At 40.8% G+C, this 12456-nt stretch overlaps 1 protein-coding gene across 7 annotated transcripts in view; it reads left to right on the top strand.

Moving 5' to 3' along the window:
- The window catches only part of mink1 (misshapen-like kinase 1), a 34901-nt gene extending 25424 nt beyond the window's left edge, over positions 1-9477 (top strand). For 3 of the 7 annotated variants that reach the window (XM_071534880.1, XM_071534883.1, XM_071534886.1), the window contains 15 exons: positions 108-211; positions 312-403; positions 730-753; positions 1202-1353; positions 1446-1563; positions 4817-4933; positions 5363-5474; positions 5634-5789; positions 7448-7591; positions 7956-8090; positions 8230-8330; positions 8443-8592; positions 8677-8836; positions 8958-9097; positions 9254-9477. In XM_071534880.1, the coding sequence (XP_071390981.1) occupies positions 108-211; positions 312-403; positions 730-753; positions 1202-1353; positions 1446-1563; positions 4817-4933; positions 5363-5474; positions 5634-5789; positions 7448-7591; positions 7956-8090; positions 8230-8330; positions 8443-8592; positions 8677-8836; positions 8958-9097; positions 9254-9337 (1789 nt within the window). In that variant the 3' untranslated portion in view covers positions 9338-9477. Of the gene's footprint in view, positions 1-107; positions 212-311; positions 404-729; positions 754-1201; positions 1354-1445; positions 1564-4816; positions 4934-5362; positions 5475-5633; positions 5790-7447; positions 7592-7955; positions 8091-8229; positions 8331-8442; positions 8837-8957; positions 9098-9253 lie in introns of all 7 variants that reach the window. The other 4 variants (XM_071534879.1, XM_071534884.1, XM_071534885.1 and 1 more) reach the window with 3 other exon arrangements.
- The last annotated feature ends 2979 nt before the right edge of the window (positions 9478-12456 follow it).

Consider the following 12456-nt stretch of genomic DNA (forward strand, 5'->3'; position numbering starts at 1 on the left):
CACAGCCAAATGATTTGATCAGATATGTCCTTAAATTAATGCTCCTTAAATGGTGCTATATTTGATGATGAGTTGATGTAACTGATTTGTATCCTCAACTGTGGCAGCAACCCAGATCTCAGCCGCAATGATCGCTGGGAGAGAGGAGACAGTATGAGCATCGTATCCAATCTGCCCCAGACTGGCTCCCTAGAGAGGCACCGCATCCTCAGTGAGTCCCTACCTCCCTAATGCTATTCCTCTGCAGACTGTCTTTGCAGTAAGTCAGATTTCAACAGCATAACTACACTGTATGACACTGTTATTTTCAGGTTCCTCCAAAATGGATTCACCCATTCTTTCCCACGATGGCCGTCATAAGCCTGGGGAATCTCGCACCTCTTCCCGCCCCGGTCGTCCTGCTGTAAGAAATAGTTTTTTACCAGATATTATACTGGCTCTCTCTCTTCTCCCTCACTTTGAAAACTAGTTCTGAGATGTCTGCATGAGTGTCTGGAACCTCCTAATATTGCCCAGATCTGCAATTTAAAACAAAAAGCATAACTTTAACATGTGGCCATTTTGATCTCCTGTAAGTATGCTAACTTAAGGTTTTCTCTCTTTCCACATTATGTATTTGCGTAACCTTCCCTACGCATTTTTTTTTTTTTACTCCACACCATTTCCGTTTCCCTCCATGTTTCTCCTCCTCTCAAAACCCTATTTGTTCACTCTACCTTCAATGTACAGAGTTACAAGAGAGCTATAGGAGAGGTTAGTATCACTGTGCTTGCTATCTCTATCTCTTGGTGTGTATGTTTGTGTGTTGTGGAATGCCCCATGTCCATGCATGGGTGTCATGAGGTTGTAGAAGCCTGCTGCAGCTGTAGTCCTTGTGTATGCAGGGAGATTTGCATGCTTTACGCTGTCTTCACCTATCTTCCACACACATCTTTCGTGTGTAACTCTTTTTTTTTTTTCTACGTTTGTCAGAAAATTTGAAATGGTCCCAATTTATGCATAGACTCAAAATTCAACTTTTCAGCTCATCCTGCCCATAATATGCTTCATTTGTGTTTGGATTGTCTTTACTGTAAATATTACTGCTGCTCATTTGTATTAATTTGATGCTCATTTGTAACTTTTTTGTACTGTAAAGTGTGTTGAAATATTTTGTTAAATGCTGTCTAAAATAAATGTATGTGTGTGTGTGTGTGTGCAGGACCATGGCCTCTATGCCAAGGAGCGTGCTGAGGAGCAGCCAAGGCCCCCAGTTAAGGCCAATGATTATTCCTCCTCTTCGGACAGCAGCGAGAGTAGTGAGGAGAGCGAGAGTGGCGAGGGAGCAGAGGAGGAAGAGAGCCCCACAGATCGGTCAGTAACGTCTACAAAGAGTGACATTCAGGAGGAGGAGACTTGTATTTATTTTTATTGGTGAACTTTGCTTTTAAAAGGCTTTGTTTCAGTCACAGGGATGCAGACACTGACTCGGTCAACACCATGGTGGTTCATGAGGAAGAGGGCGAAGGAGGAGAGGGGGAACAGGCGGGAGGCTACGGGGATCAGACCATGCTGGTGCAGAGGGTGAGTCATTTATATATGTAAGGACGCTTAAACTTTACAGTGACTGTAATGTTAAACAGTAATGTTAAACAAACAGCAATTGGCGACGACTATCTAAAACCATCTCTGGCACTGCTCTTATAGTTTGTCATTGTTTTTTATGTAATGTCAGTAATGTATTTATGTATTTTATTGTATTGTTGTATTGTCATTGATTTGTGACAAGCTGCCCAGGATCAAAATTAGCTCCTTAGCTAACTCTGGCACATTTACATTGATGTGGAACCTGGAATGTTGATTAATGTGCATTGTCCCTGTTAAATAAATAAATAAAAATAAAACATCACCAGTAAACCTCAGGTTTTGGTGTCAGTCCCTCAGAATCAAAGAGCAAGAGCTTCTTTCTAGACTCACCATTTTGCTCCAACGTTCAGCAGTCATACAGGGAGAAATCCATTGTAAGAGGCAAAGACACCAATCTTTCCACCAACAGTTGCTTCAATAGACCATAAAGAAAAGCAGTCACAGCTTGTGTCTTTGCAGATCAGTCGTCGGTAGCGTGTGAAATATAATGCTCTCGACGGCTGCTTTTTTGTAATTTGAACAACTGGGCACAGCAACCACGGCATTGTTCTCTCTCCATTCTCACCTTTTTTTCCACTGGAAAAACTCACTATGCTGTCGCCATTGCTATCGCTCTCTCCACCCACAGATACACGGCACAGCGAAACCCCTTCTCAGGGGCTTGTCCAAAGGCATTCTATGAAATGTAGGAAATCACTAACTGAAGTAGATGAGGCAGTTAGAGGGGAAAGTGGGTACACCGAAAAATGACTGTGATGAAATTACATTAAATTACTGTGATGATTGAAATTACTGTGATGAATAAAATCTAAAACCCAAAATAACTCCTGGAATACTCGGAACATTACACATTGATGATATCTAACTCTATCCAAGGGTGGATTTTTCCTTTAACACAATACTTCCTAATGAAGAAGCACATACATACATACATACATGTATGTTATACATATAATAATTACATGTAATAATTACATGCATATGAATTGGGAGTGGTAAAGCACACAATATGAATATATGAACATGAATATACAAACATTAACATAATAGGCATGAAATAAATAATCAAATAATGGGTTAAACTGAAAAAAGGAGGAGGGTTTGATGCAAGTTGATTCAGCCAGCCAAATACACTATAATGCTTCATTAGAAATTCACTTACATTGCTATTCCAACTCTAATTTCCAGAACTTCCTTAGGAATAAATGATGCTGGGTATCTTACAGTGCCTTCCCAAAGTGTTCAACTCAGACTTTTTCTGCATTTTGTGGTGTTGCAGCCTGAATTCAGAATTAAATTAGGAATAAGAGATTTAGATTTCTGGATTTAATTTTTTATAAAATCGTAAAAAATTCTAAAAACATGGTTTCCACTTTATCATGATGTGGTGATTTTGTGTGGATTATTGACAAAAAATATCAATCAGTTTTAAATTTGAGCTGCAACACCACAAACGTGTCCATTGAATACTGTCTGAAGGCGCTATGTTTTTTCCTCCCTAGTAAGCGTGCGCCATGGTAACTCATCAATAATGTCACCTATCAATAATGTTTAAACTGTGTTTTCCTGTGAAATTATTTTTGGTTTTCATTCATTATATCGCCTACCTGTGTTAAATTGGCACATAGCTGTAAGACATTTGGAGAGACAGCAGTATGATTCAGTGACAGACAGCATACATACTGCAAGTGGCTCCTGATGAGTTGAATGTGCAAAATGAGTCACCTCCACTAATGTGCAATATTTTTTTTGTATTTTCAATGTTGAAGTTTGTATTAAATATTTGATCTGAGCAACACAGACTTACATTACTGTGTATTGGGTAAAGATATTAATTCATCTTGCATTTAAAAAAAAAAAAAAAAAAACACCCCTACATTCACAGACCATTTTGATCGGTTGCACACATAATTAGGTTTTCTGTCTGCCATAGCACGTACAAAGCAATCTCATGTTCTGAACCAGTCCCACCCACAGCGTGGCATCTACCCACAGCACAGAAATACAGTTGCATTCCATGATTATGTAGCCTACTAGATTGGGCAATAAATATTACTGTTTGGGGATCACATTTTATCACACTGTGCAAATAAGACATTCTGCATTTGCTACTGAGTGGTGCAGATACGGTTTTAACTGAAGTAAAATGGAGGGTGTAGATTGTCCTGGTGAAATTAGGAATTAGTAAGACTAAACAAGACACGGCCTACATTGTGCTGAGAGGTAAGGGTGACAGATGGCACATATATTTTCCACATGTTTTTAACATACTACCAGTAAGTAAAATCTTGATACATTTTTCCACGGAGAGTGACTCTGACACTCTGTGCAGACTGATTCTCAGCTGTTAGGCTTAGCTTCTGCCATCTGAATTCAAAATTCTGAATACGGTTTTATATAAATAATAATAAAATATATCACACATCGATTTCTGCACCTTTCCTAGATTTAGTTATCAAATACTCTTGCTCAATTTTTTGTTTTGATTGCAACAACTTATGTTTAGCAGTCTGTCCTTTTTAAATTTGTTTTCTATATTTTTGGTAATTATGAAAACAATTATACATTTGTAAGGGTGAATTTAATTTATTTTATTTGTCTATTTCTGATAATGTGCTCTTGTCCACGTGTCTTGTTTTTCCCCACAATGAAAGTGAGGCTAAGGATCCATAATTATGTTCATTTTGGAGTAAAGTGGTGCCATTGCAAGAACTGCCTCATTATTATTTCTCTACCTCAAACACACCCTCCTCCAGCCATCCAAACTGCTGATGTCCCCACTGGTAATAAGTAGTCAATGAGACAATAATCAGTGTCATTGTTGATATAAATCAAGGGGTGTAGAATTCTTCCATACAAGCTATCTAATTTAAATTTGAAACATTTGAAAAAAGCTAAAACTTGGAATGAGAGCAGGTTTTGTCCACTGATGGGTGGCCGGCCTCCTACTGCCTACCCAAATTGGCTGGCTCTTCTAGTGTTAAGAACACAAAGTTGGCTTGAAAACAAGCTTGGTTACAACTGTTACTTCACAACTTGTAGTTGCTGTGGTGTGCTACCCAAACTCAAGCAGTTCATTTCATATTTCAGGTGGTCATTGGTGCAATGGAGAAGCATAGATAAAACTGTTCATAAGGTTTGGTAATACATGGCGCTGTGTTTGTGTGTGTGTTTCTCTTTTGCCTGAAAGACACCAGAGAAGCGGAGCCATAATGGATACACTAACCTGCCAGATGTGGTGCAGCCCTCCCACTCACCCACTGATTCAGCCACTCACTCTTCCCCTGGGAAGGACTCTGTGTATGATGTAAGTTTTTCTGTTGCTAAATATATCAGTCTTAAATTTCTCATCTATCCCTTGAATGCGTTATGTACTCGTCAGGGTTTCAGTTAGCCAATAATCACTGGCAAAAACTCAATTTCTGAAAAATGTAAATTTTCCAGCCATAACGTCTGGTACAAGTTCCACCCAGATCAAAGAATTTTATGAATATCAGTTCAGTTTGTTATCGGCTTGTCCATCAGAAATCTTAGATCAATTAAATTAATGAAAATGTAGGCTAGACTTAACTGAAGGCAGATGTAGGTGAGACTATTTGGAAAGACAGATGTAGGTGAGACTATTTGGAAAGACAGAACTAAAAATGGCTACATGGTCACTGACATGACATGTTGGACAGGGCCGAAGTTTCCTAACAGACGCTGTATTACTTGTATTGCTTCTCTGCTCCACCAGTATCAGTCCCGAGGTTTGGTCAAGGCGTCTGGCAAGTCCTCCTTCACCACCTTTGTGGATCTGGGCATGTACCAATCACCAGGGGGCACAGGGGACAACATATCTATCAGCGGTGAGTCAGAAGCTTTTCAGACTTGCATCAACCTCCGTTTGGAGTTTGTTATATGTTAAAAGATTTGTGTCCAGAAAGCCTGAAGTCCTGAGAGAAGAACAAAAATCACCTGAACTGAATTGCCCTCACTAATCTAGCCATCTCCGCTGCTGCTTCCAGGTATAGGCTCCAGGTTTGAGCAGCTGAAAATGGAGGTGAGGAAAGGTTCCATGGTGAATGTAAATCCCACCAACACGCGCCCCCCCAACGACACACCGGAGATTCGCAAGTACAAGAAGAGGTTCAACTCTGAGATCCTGTGTGCTGCTCTCTGGGGTGAGACTGGAATCTGTTCTTAGAAATGTTATCATATCCACATTTAAACTGGAGCCCTTTTATTGTTAGACTCCATTTACATGTACACCAATACATGCAAGTAGGTTAGATCAAGCTAAACGCCTTAAGCCAACTATATTACGTCAAATATGGTTATCATTGGAGTAACCATACTGTGATTTAAAACGGAGTACTGTGAAATCAGTCAGATTATTGGAAGGTCGTATGGACATATCCACAATCACTAGGGATTCAAAGGCATTTTCACAAATTCCTACTAGAATTTCACATGCTTACAACCAAGGGGCCAAAACTGGCCTTGGCATTTGAAGTCAGTCAAGTCCTGGGAGAGATGGTGCCTCTGTTACTCTCTGCAGAACAACTGGAAAGTCCACCCACCCACCCACCAAGTCAAGAACTAAGGCCTTTCTTCTGTGTCTGCCTAATATCTATCTATCAAATATATTACATCTCTAATATCTCCCCTTATGGTGAGGTTCTCAGTAGTGAGAACAAATTCTAATGTTTGTGGGCTTTTCACTTGCTTTTCTTCTGGGTGTTGAGGCCCCAGCTCAACATCTTGACAACATCTTGACACAGAAATCAAAGCTGCGTCAGCCTCACCGGGGCTCTGGTCATAAATGTGATCAAAATTGAAATAATGCGACCTGGAAATTGGGTTTGGATGCACTGGTGTGGCTACAAATGATTGACATTGTGCGACTTTAATGAATAACCTCTTAAGAGCGAGCATTGCAGCTCCTCTCCTGTTATCACAGCTGGTTAATTGGCTTAACCGACTCCTATCTATCTGGTCCATCATGGGGAAAAAAAAAGTGAAACTGATGTTTCTATGTACCACACTGCGTGCATGTGTTTGTTAGTGTGTGCAAGACAGACTTGACACTTTTTAGTTGTCAGATGTGTCAAATTGTCCGACACTTATTACCCTGCTGGTCGGTTTGTTTGGCCTTGACAGTTAGGATTCTGTATGATAGCAGGGTTGAGATGTGATGTTTAGAGAGCAGGAAGCCAGGCCAACAACGGATGGTAAATGTTGTTTGTATTTTCCATATCTAGATATAGAATATATCCACAATATGCACCAATGGAAGACAGCTATGTTTGGCAAGAAACTAGGTTGGTTGCATGGAAAGAGATTGTCAGGTTGGCAGCAGCAACCACGGCTGCATGCGGGTTTGTGTTATGACCATATAAGACAAAGTGGGCTGGCTTTCCTGCACTTGGGTGCTTCACCCTGGTTCCACCTGCTTCACCCTTTAACTCTACTGCGCAAACACTGGCTCCAAAAGTACAACATGTCTGCTGCAGAAATCCCACTTCCAGGGCTTCAAATAAGCTGGTAGAAAGTCAATGGGTTACATCACTTTTTTTTCCATTGCAGCCAGCGTTTATACTTCTCTTCTAAACAAAATTAAATATCATGGGAGTAGACTTGCTGCAGCTTATGATGGGGAAATGATTATATGCTATAAATCTGTAAGATTATATAAAACAGGAGGAGTAACAGAACATTCTTTTTAACGACACAGGTATACAGCAAAATTATTATTATTCTCAGTCAGAGTGAGGGCAATAATTAGATTCATTTTGTGCAAATAAGAAAAAGCAATTTGTTTGTGTGTGTGTGTCCCCAGGTGTGAACCTGCTGGTGGGCACAGAGAACGGTTTGAAGCTGCTGGACCGTAGTGGGCAGGGCAAGGTCTACCCCCTTATCAACTCCCGCAGGTTCCAACAGATGGACGTCCTGGAGGGCCTCAACCTGCTCATCACCATATCAGGTCGTTAGTGCTACTCAGCACTCGTCTGCTCTCACTGCAGAGGAGCCGCCGAATCAGTTACTGCTGTCTCTGATAGTGGCATCAAAGTACTCTCTTTATTGGGATGCCAAATACTAGATGCCAAATTGTACTATTGCCTTTAGAGTGCGTATGTATTGCATTTTGATTTTGCACTTCAAAAACACATGAAAAGTATTTATTTTTGTATCTGTATATTGCAAATTGTACGATGTCATGATGCTGCTGTCTTGATCAGGTCAAAAGGGGAATTTTAAGTGCAACGAAAATAAATGTAAATAACTAGTCATAAATAACTCATAATTAGTCTCCTTAGTAATTGATCTTCCTCTGTGTGTCTATTAAGGCAAGAAGAACAAGGTGCGTGTGTACTACCTGGCCTGGCTGAGGAACAAGATCCTCCACAACGACCCTGAGGTAGAGAAGAAGCAAGGCTGGACCACTGTAGGGGAGATGGAGGGCTGTGTGCACTACAAAGTGGGTGAGTGATGGAAGACTATTTGTTATTGTTGTCTAGCCCACCCCACACCAATTCTCATAAATGCATTTGCCTCCCTGGCACTGTGAATTATTGATTGCAAATATCTCATGTCAAATGGCCTTGTTGTTATTCTATCCAGTGAAATATGAGAGGATAAAGTTCCTGGTGATTGCTATGAAGAATGCAGTGGAAGTGTATGCTTGGGCACCCAAGCCTTATCACAAATTCATGGCCTTCAAGGTAAGTCTCCCCTTTCCTGTGAGCTGGGTTAGTTATTCCAGGCCAGTCAACCAGAAGAGCATTCAGAGTGCTTATCTTCTCATACTCTCCTCCGCCCCCCCCACCCCCCCAGTCTTTTGGAGACCTCCCTCACAGGCCTTGCCTGGTTGACCTGACAGTGGAGGAGGGTCAGAGGTTGAAGGTTATCTACGGCTCCAGTGCTGGTTTCCATGCCATCGACGTGGACTCTGGAAACAACTACGACATTTATATCCCTGTTCATGTAAGTTGTACAGTTAGTGGTCAGACAGCTGTGTTTTTGGAGGTGTGCAGCCTGGCTCATCCCTTCTGTCCTCGTCTCAAACAGATCCAGAGCCAGGTGATGCCACACGCAATTGTGTTCCTGCCCAGCTCTGACGGCATGGAGATGCTGCTGTGCTACGAGGACGAGGGCGTGTACGTCAACACCTACGGACGCATCATCAAGGATGTGGTGCTGCAGTGGGGCGAGATGCCCACCTCTGTTGGTACGGATGGAATACACACAAAACAGATTTACATGTGGACATACATGAGACCAAACCCAGAATCTGTAATCATCTTTATCAAGCAAGTTGCTTTGCACTAATATGTCACTTTGTCCTGCAGCCCATATCTGCTCCAATCAGATCATGGGCTGGGGAGAGAAGGCCATCGAGATCCGCTCTGTGGAGACTGGCCACCTGGACGGAGTGTTTATGCACAAAAGAGCTCAGAGGCTTAAGTTCCTCTGTGAGAGGAATGACAAGGTAAGAGACACACACACTAACAAACAACAAGTTAACAAGTTGAATGTGCTCTCTCACTGAGTAAATATGCGTTACTTATACAGGACAGCAAGGTCAGAAGGTTGAATTTAAAGATGGTACTGACATGCATATCCTTGTTCCTGTGCTGGTTCTCAGGTGTTCTTTGCGTCTGTGCGGTCCGGAGGCAGCAGCCAGGTCTACTTCATGACCTTGAACAGAAACTGCATCATGAACTGGTGAAAGAACAGCTGCTGTGGTCAGTGTGTGGAACCCACCAGGGTTTGGAGAGAGAAGTGCACCCCAATTCTTGAACACGCACACACACAAATGCGCACACCTCTCTCGTCCCCTCCACCTCTCTCTCACTCACTCACACACACACACAACACACACACACACACACACACACACACACACACACACACACTCCACACATACACACACACACACACACACTCCACACATACACGCACGCACACAAACACACACACACACACACACACACAAACTCTAAATCCATTCCAGCCTAAATTCCTTAAGACACAGTTCATCATATGACTCCTACCGAGTCTCCCTGATAACATTCTCCCTGGAATCATGAAACATCACCGATGAGCTTCAAATGTTAACACCATCTATTAATTTGTACTGTATATACTCTTGTCTTGATTTACTTTACTCGGTGGACCTGTGTTCAGTCGTAACTATTTAGTTCCTAATTGTGGATGTTAAAACATTCCTTGGTGGTTATACATTTTGAGGGAGGCATTATTTATCAATATGTCGAGGTGGAGCTGTAAATAGATAGCACCTGAAACTTAGATTTGAATCACTTGCAGGCCTCTTTATATAGTCTCCATTCTGTGTGTTGCCATAAGACACATAGACATGAAATAATAAAATGCTGGCATGCCCATCTGCAGTGGTTCTTGGGCCCCCGTTGGTTTGGGGCGCCAAAGATTTCAGGGGGGCCTAAGGAAGAGGATTCAATACAAAAGAGTCAATCAAGAGAGACATTATTGTTGTGACAAAAGTCAAAAGTAGCCTATTGTAATCCAGTTGTTTTTAGTTATCTATAGCAGACAGATAGTAACCATAAATCCTGCTTTCACTGACTTTTTCTGACCTGAATGGCAAACAATGTATGTTGCAACACTTCATCATGGCAACTAAGCCTTGAATGCTCCAACACCAAGATAAAATTCAGTTTAAAACTAAGAAGTAATTCACAAACTAATCAGAAGTTTCAGACACATGTGCAGTACTGTAAGCTCAGAATCAGTACTGAGACATCTCTTGCTTTGCCTCAGTTTATTTTCTTTACTCATGGTTTAAGTGAAACCATTAATTGTTTGAATCATCTGGCTTGTATCTAAACTTTTTTTGTTTTCATAGATTTACAAAATACCTACAAAGATTTGATATTTATATGTAGTGTTTCTGTATTGGTATTAGCCTACTGGTATTCTTAATTTTACTCTACTGTAATTATATTGCTATTATATTGCAATATATGCTATTCTTGTGGAGTCTTTGTTTGAGGAGAGGAGTGCATATATTTAGTTTTACAAAATATGGTAGTGGTAGGGAGTATGATGACTTTACAACTTTGGAGGAGAAAGAGGTGACGGGACGTTGGATTTTAGTTGGAATGGTAAAGGAGAATGTGGGAGAGATGTGGAAGGAGGATGTCACTGAGATTGTAGTGAATAAGGGAGTTAACTTTCAGGATCTTTCCACCTTCCTACAGTGATCTACTCTACTGTACTGTATTTCAGTTCTTACAAATTATTTCATTGGTGTGGATTTATGTGTGAGAAAGCGTTTGTCCATGGGATTGCAGTAGATCAGCTCTTAGTGTGATTGCAACGTAATATTTGTCTTAGGCCAGTGTAAAAACCTAATTTTGTAGTGGCTCTGCAATACCACAACAGAGGAGAGGACTCCATCTCATTAGGCGCTTTGGAGAATACGGCTGGAACACATGAGACTTAATATAATTTATATCTATACCTCCTGCCAAAGTTCACAATATCGTCTGTTAGGGGGGTATGAAACAGTCTTGAGGCCAAAGGGAAAAAGCTTAAATGGTGACTACAAGGATTTGAGAAGAAACCTATCCTACAGATCACTATCCAGTATACTCCTTTCAGCACATCCATCCAAAACATCCTATGGCATTTCTGCTTTATTAGATGTTCAGGAGCTCCTCTATAAGAGCCTGGCTCTGGGTGTTCATTGGTTGGTTTACTTGTTTGTGCAAAAGACTTTCGGCAGTGCACAAGGCTTAGCGAAATTACAGTATGTGTTCTTTAGGCCACACAGAGCGCTGCGTGAGGGTAAAGGGGTTAAAGGGTTAAAATGTGCTTGTACAGCAGGCAGTATAGTAGAAATCAAACAATCATGGGCCAGCTCTAGGCTTATTGGTGCGCTCTACATCCACACACCAAGAAGTAGCTTTGTGATTTTCTAACTGTAGTGGCTAAGTCAACACATGAATTACATATTTTGTTTAGCGATTCTGTTCGTTCCAACAACACTGTTCTACCACAGCACTTTAAAAACTCCACCTGTTAACACCAAAGTAATTTCACTCACTCCAGTTATGTGTATCCCCACTCTACCTGAGCACCTAGAAAGCGCTAGCACACTTTTTCACAGGGGAGTGACGGGAAAGATTTAAAAAAAAAAAAAAAAGAGTGTTTGAAATATGATGAAGCTAGCAACCGGTATTTAAATAGACAAATAACGAATTTGTCGTATGCACAAGTACACTATATAGATAATAAATATTTGATAGCAGCCTTCTGGAAGCAATACCAATGTAACTATTGGGGAATAAAGTCACACACGTTCTTCCAAACAGTTCTTTTACTTTTTCTTACTCTTGCTAGGGTCTGATGGATCAGCATGGAATTACTTGCAGGCAGGAACAAATAGAAATGGTTCTTTTCATGCACTTGAATTGCTAAGAAATGCTGACATAAATGTTAACTGAATGCCATTGTAAATTTCCCAAAAACCAAAGTACCAGTATGAAACATTTTGGATATTGTGAAAGGAATCTTGGCTAGTGATCAATAGGATAGTCTCCTAAAAATCTACAACTCACCCTTTAAGCTAAGGATAGATTTTGTAGTCTAAATGAAAACTATAGAGAATACAGTATATGTATGGTCAGGGCAGATGAAGTTCAATCAAAGATTATATAGCGTCAAATAGATAGGTTACAGAATATAAACTGTAAATGGGCATGGAAAGCACTTTCACTTAAGTAAACATACATTTACAAATACTGTATATCTCAAGCATTTGCTTTGGTGTGCACATGAGCCATATAATCAGATTATATAGTACTG

Source organism: Centroberyx affinis, unplaced genomic scaffold (genome assembly GCF_046629955.1).
Source record: "Centroberyx affinis isolate AG114_WGS23_722 - 3 ecotype Tasmania unplaced genomic scaffold, CSIRO-AGI_Caff_v1 ptg002635l_1, whole genome shotgun sequence".
Lineage (NCBI taxonomy): Eukaryota > Metazoa > Chordata > Actinopteri > Beryciformes > Berycidae > Centroberyx > Centroberyx affinis.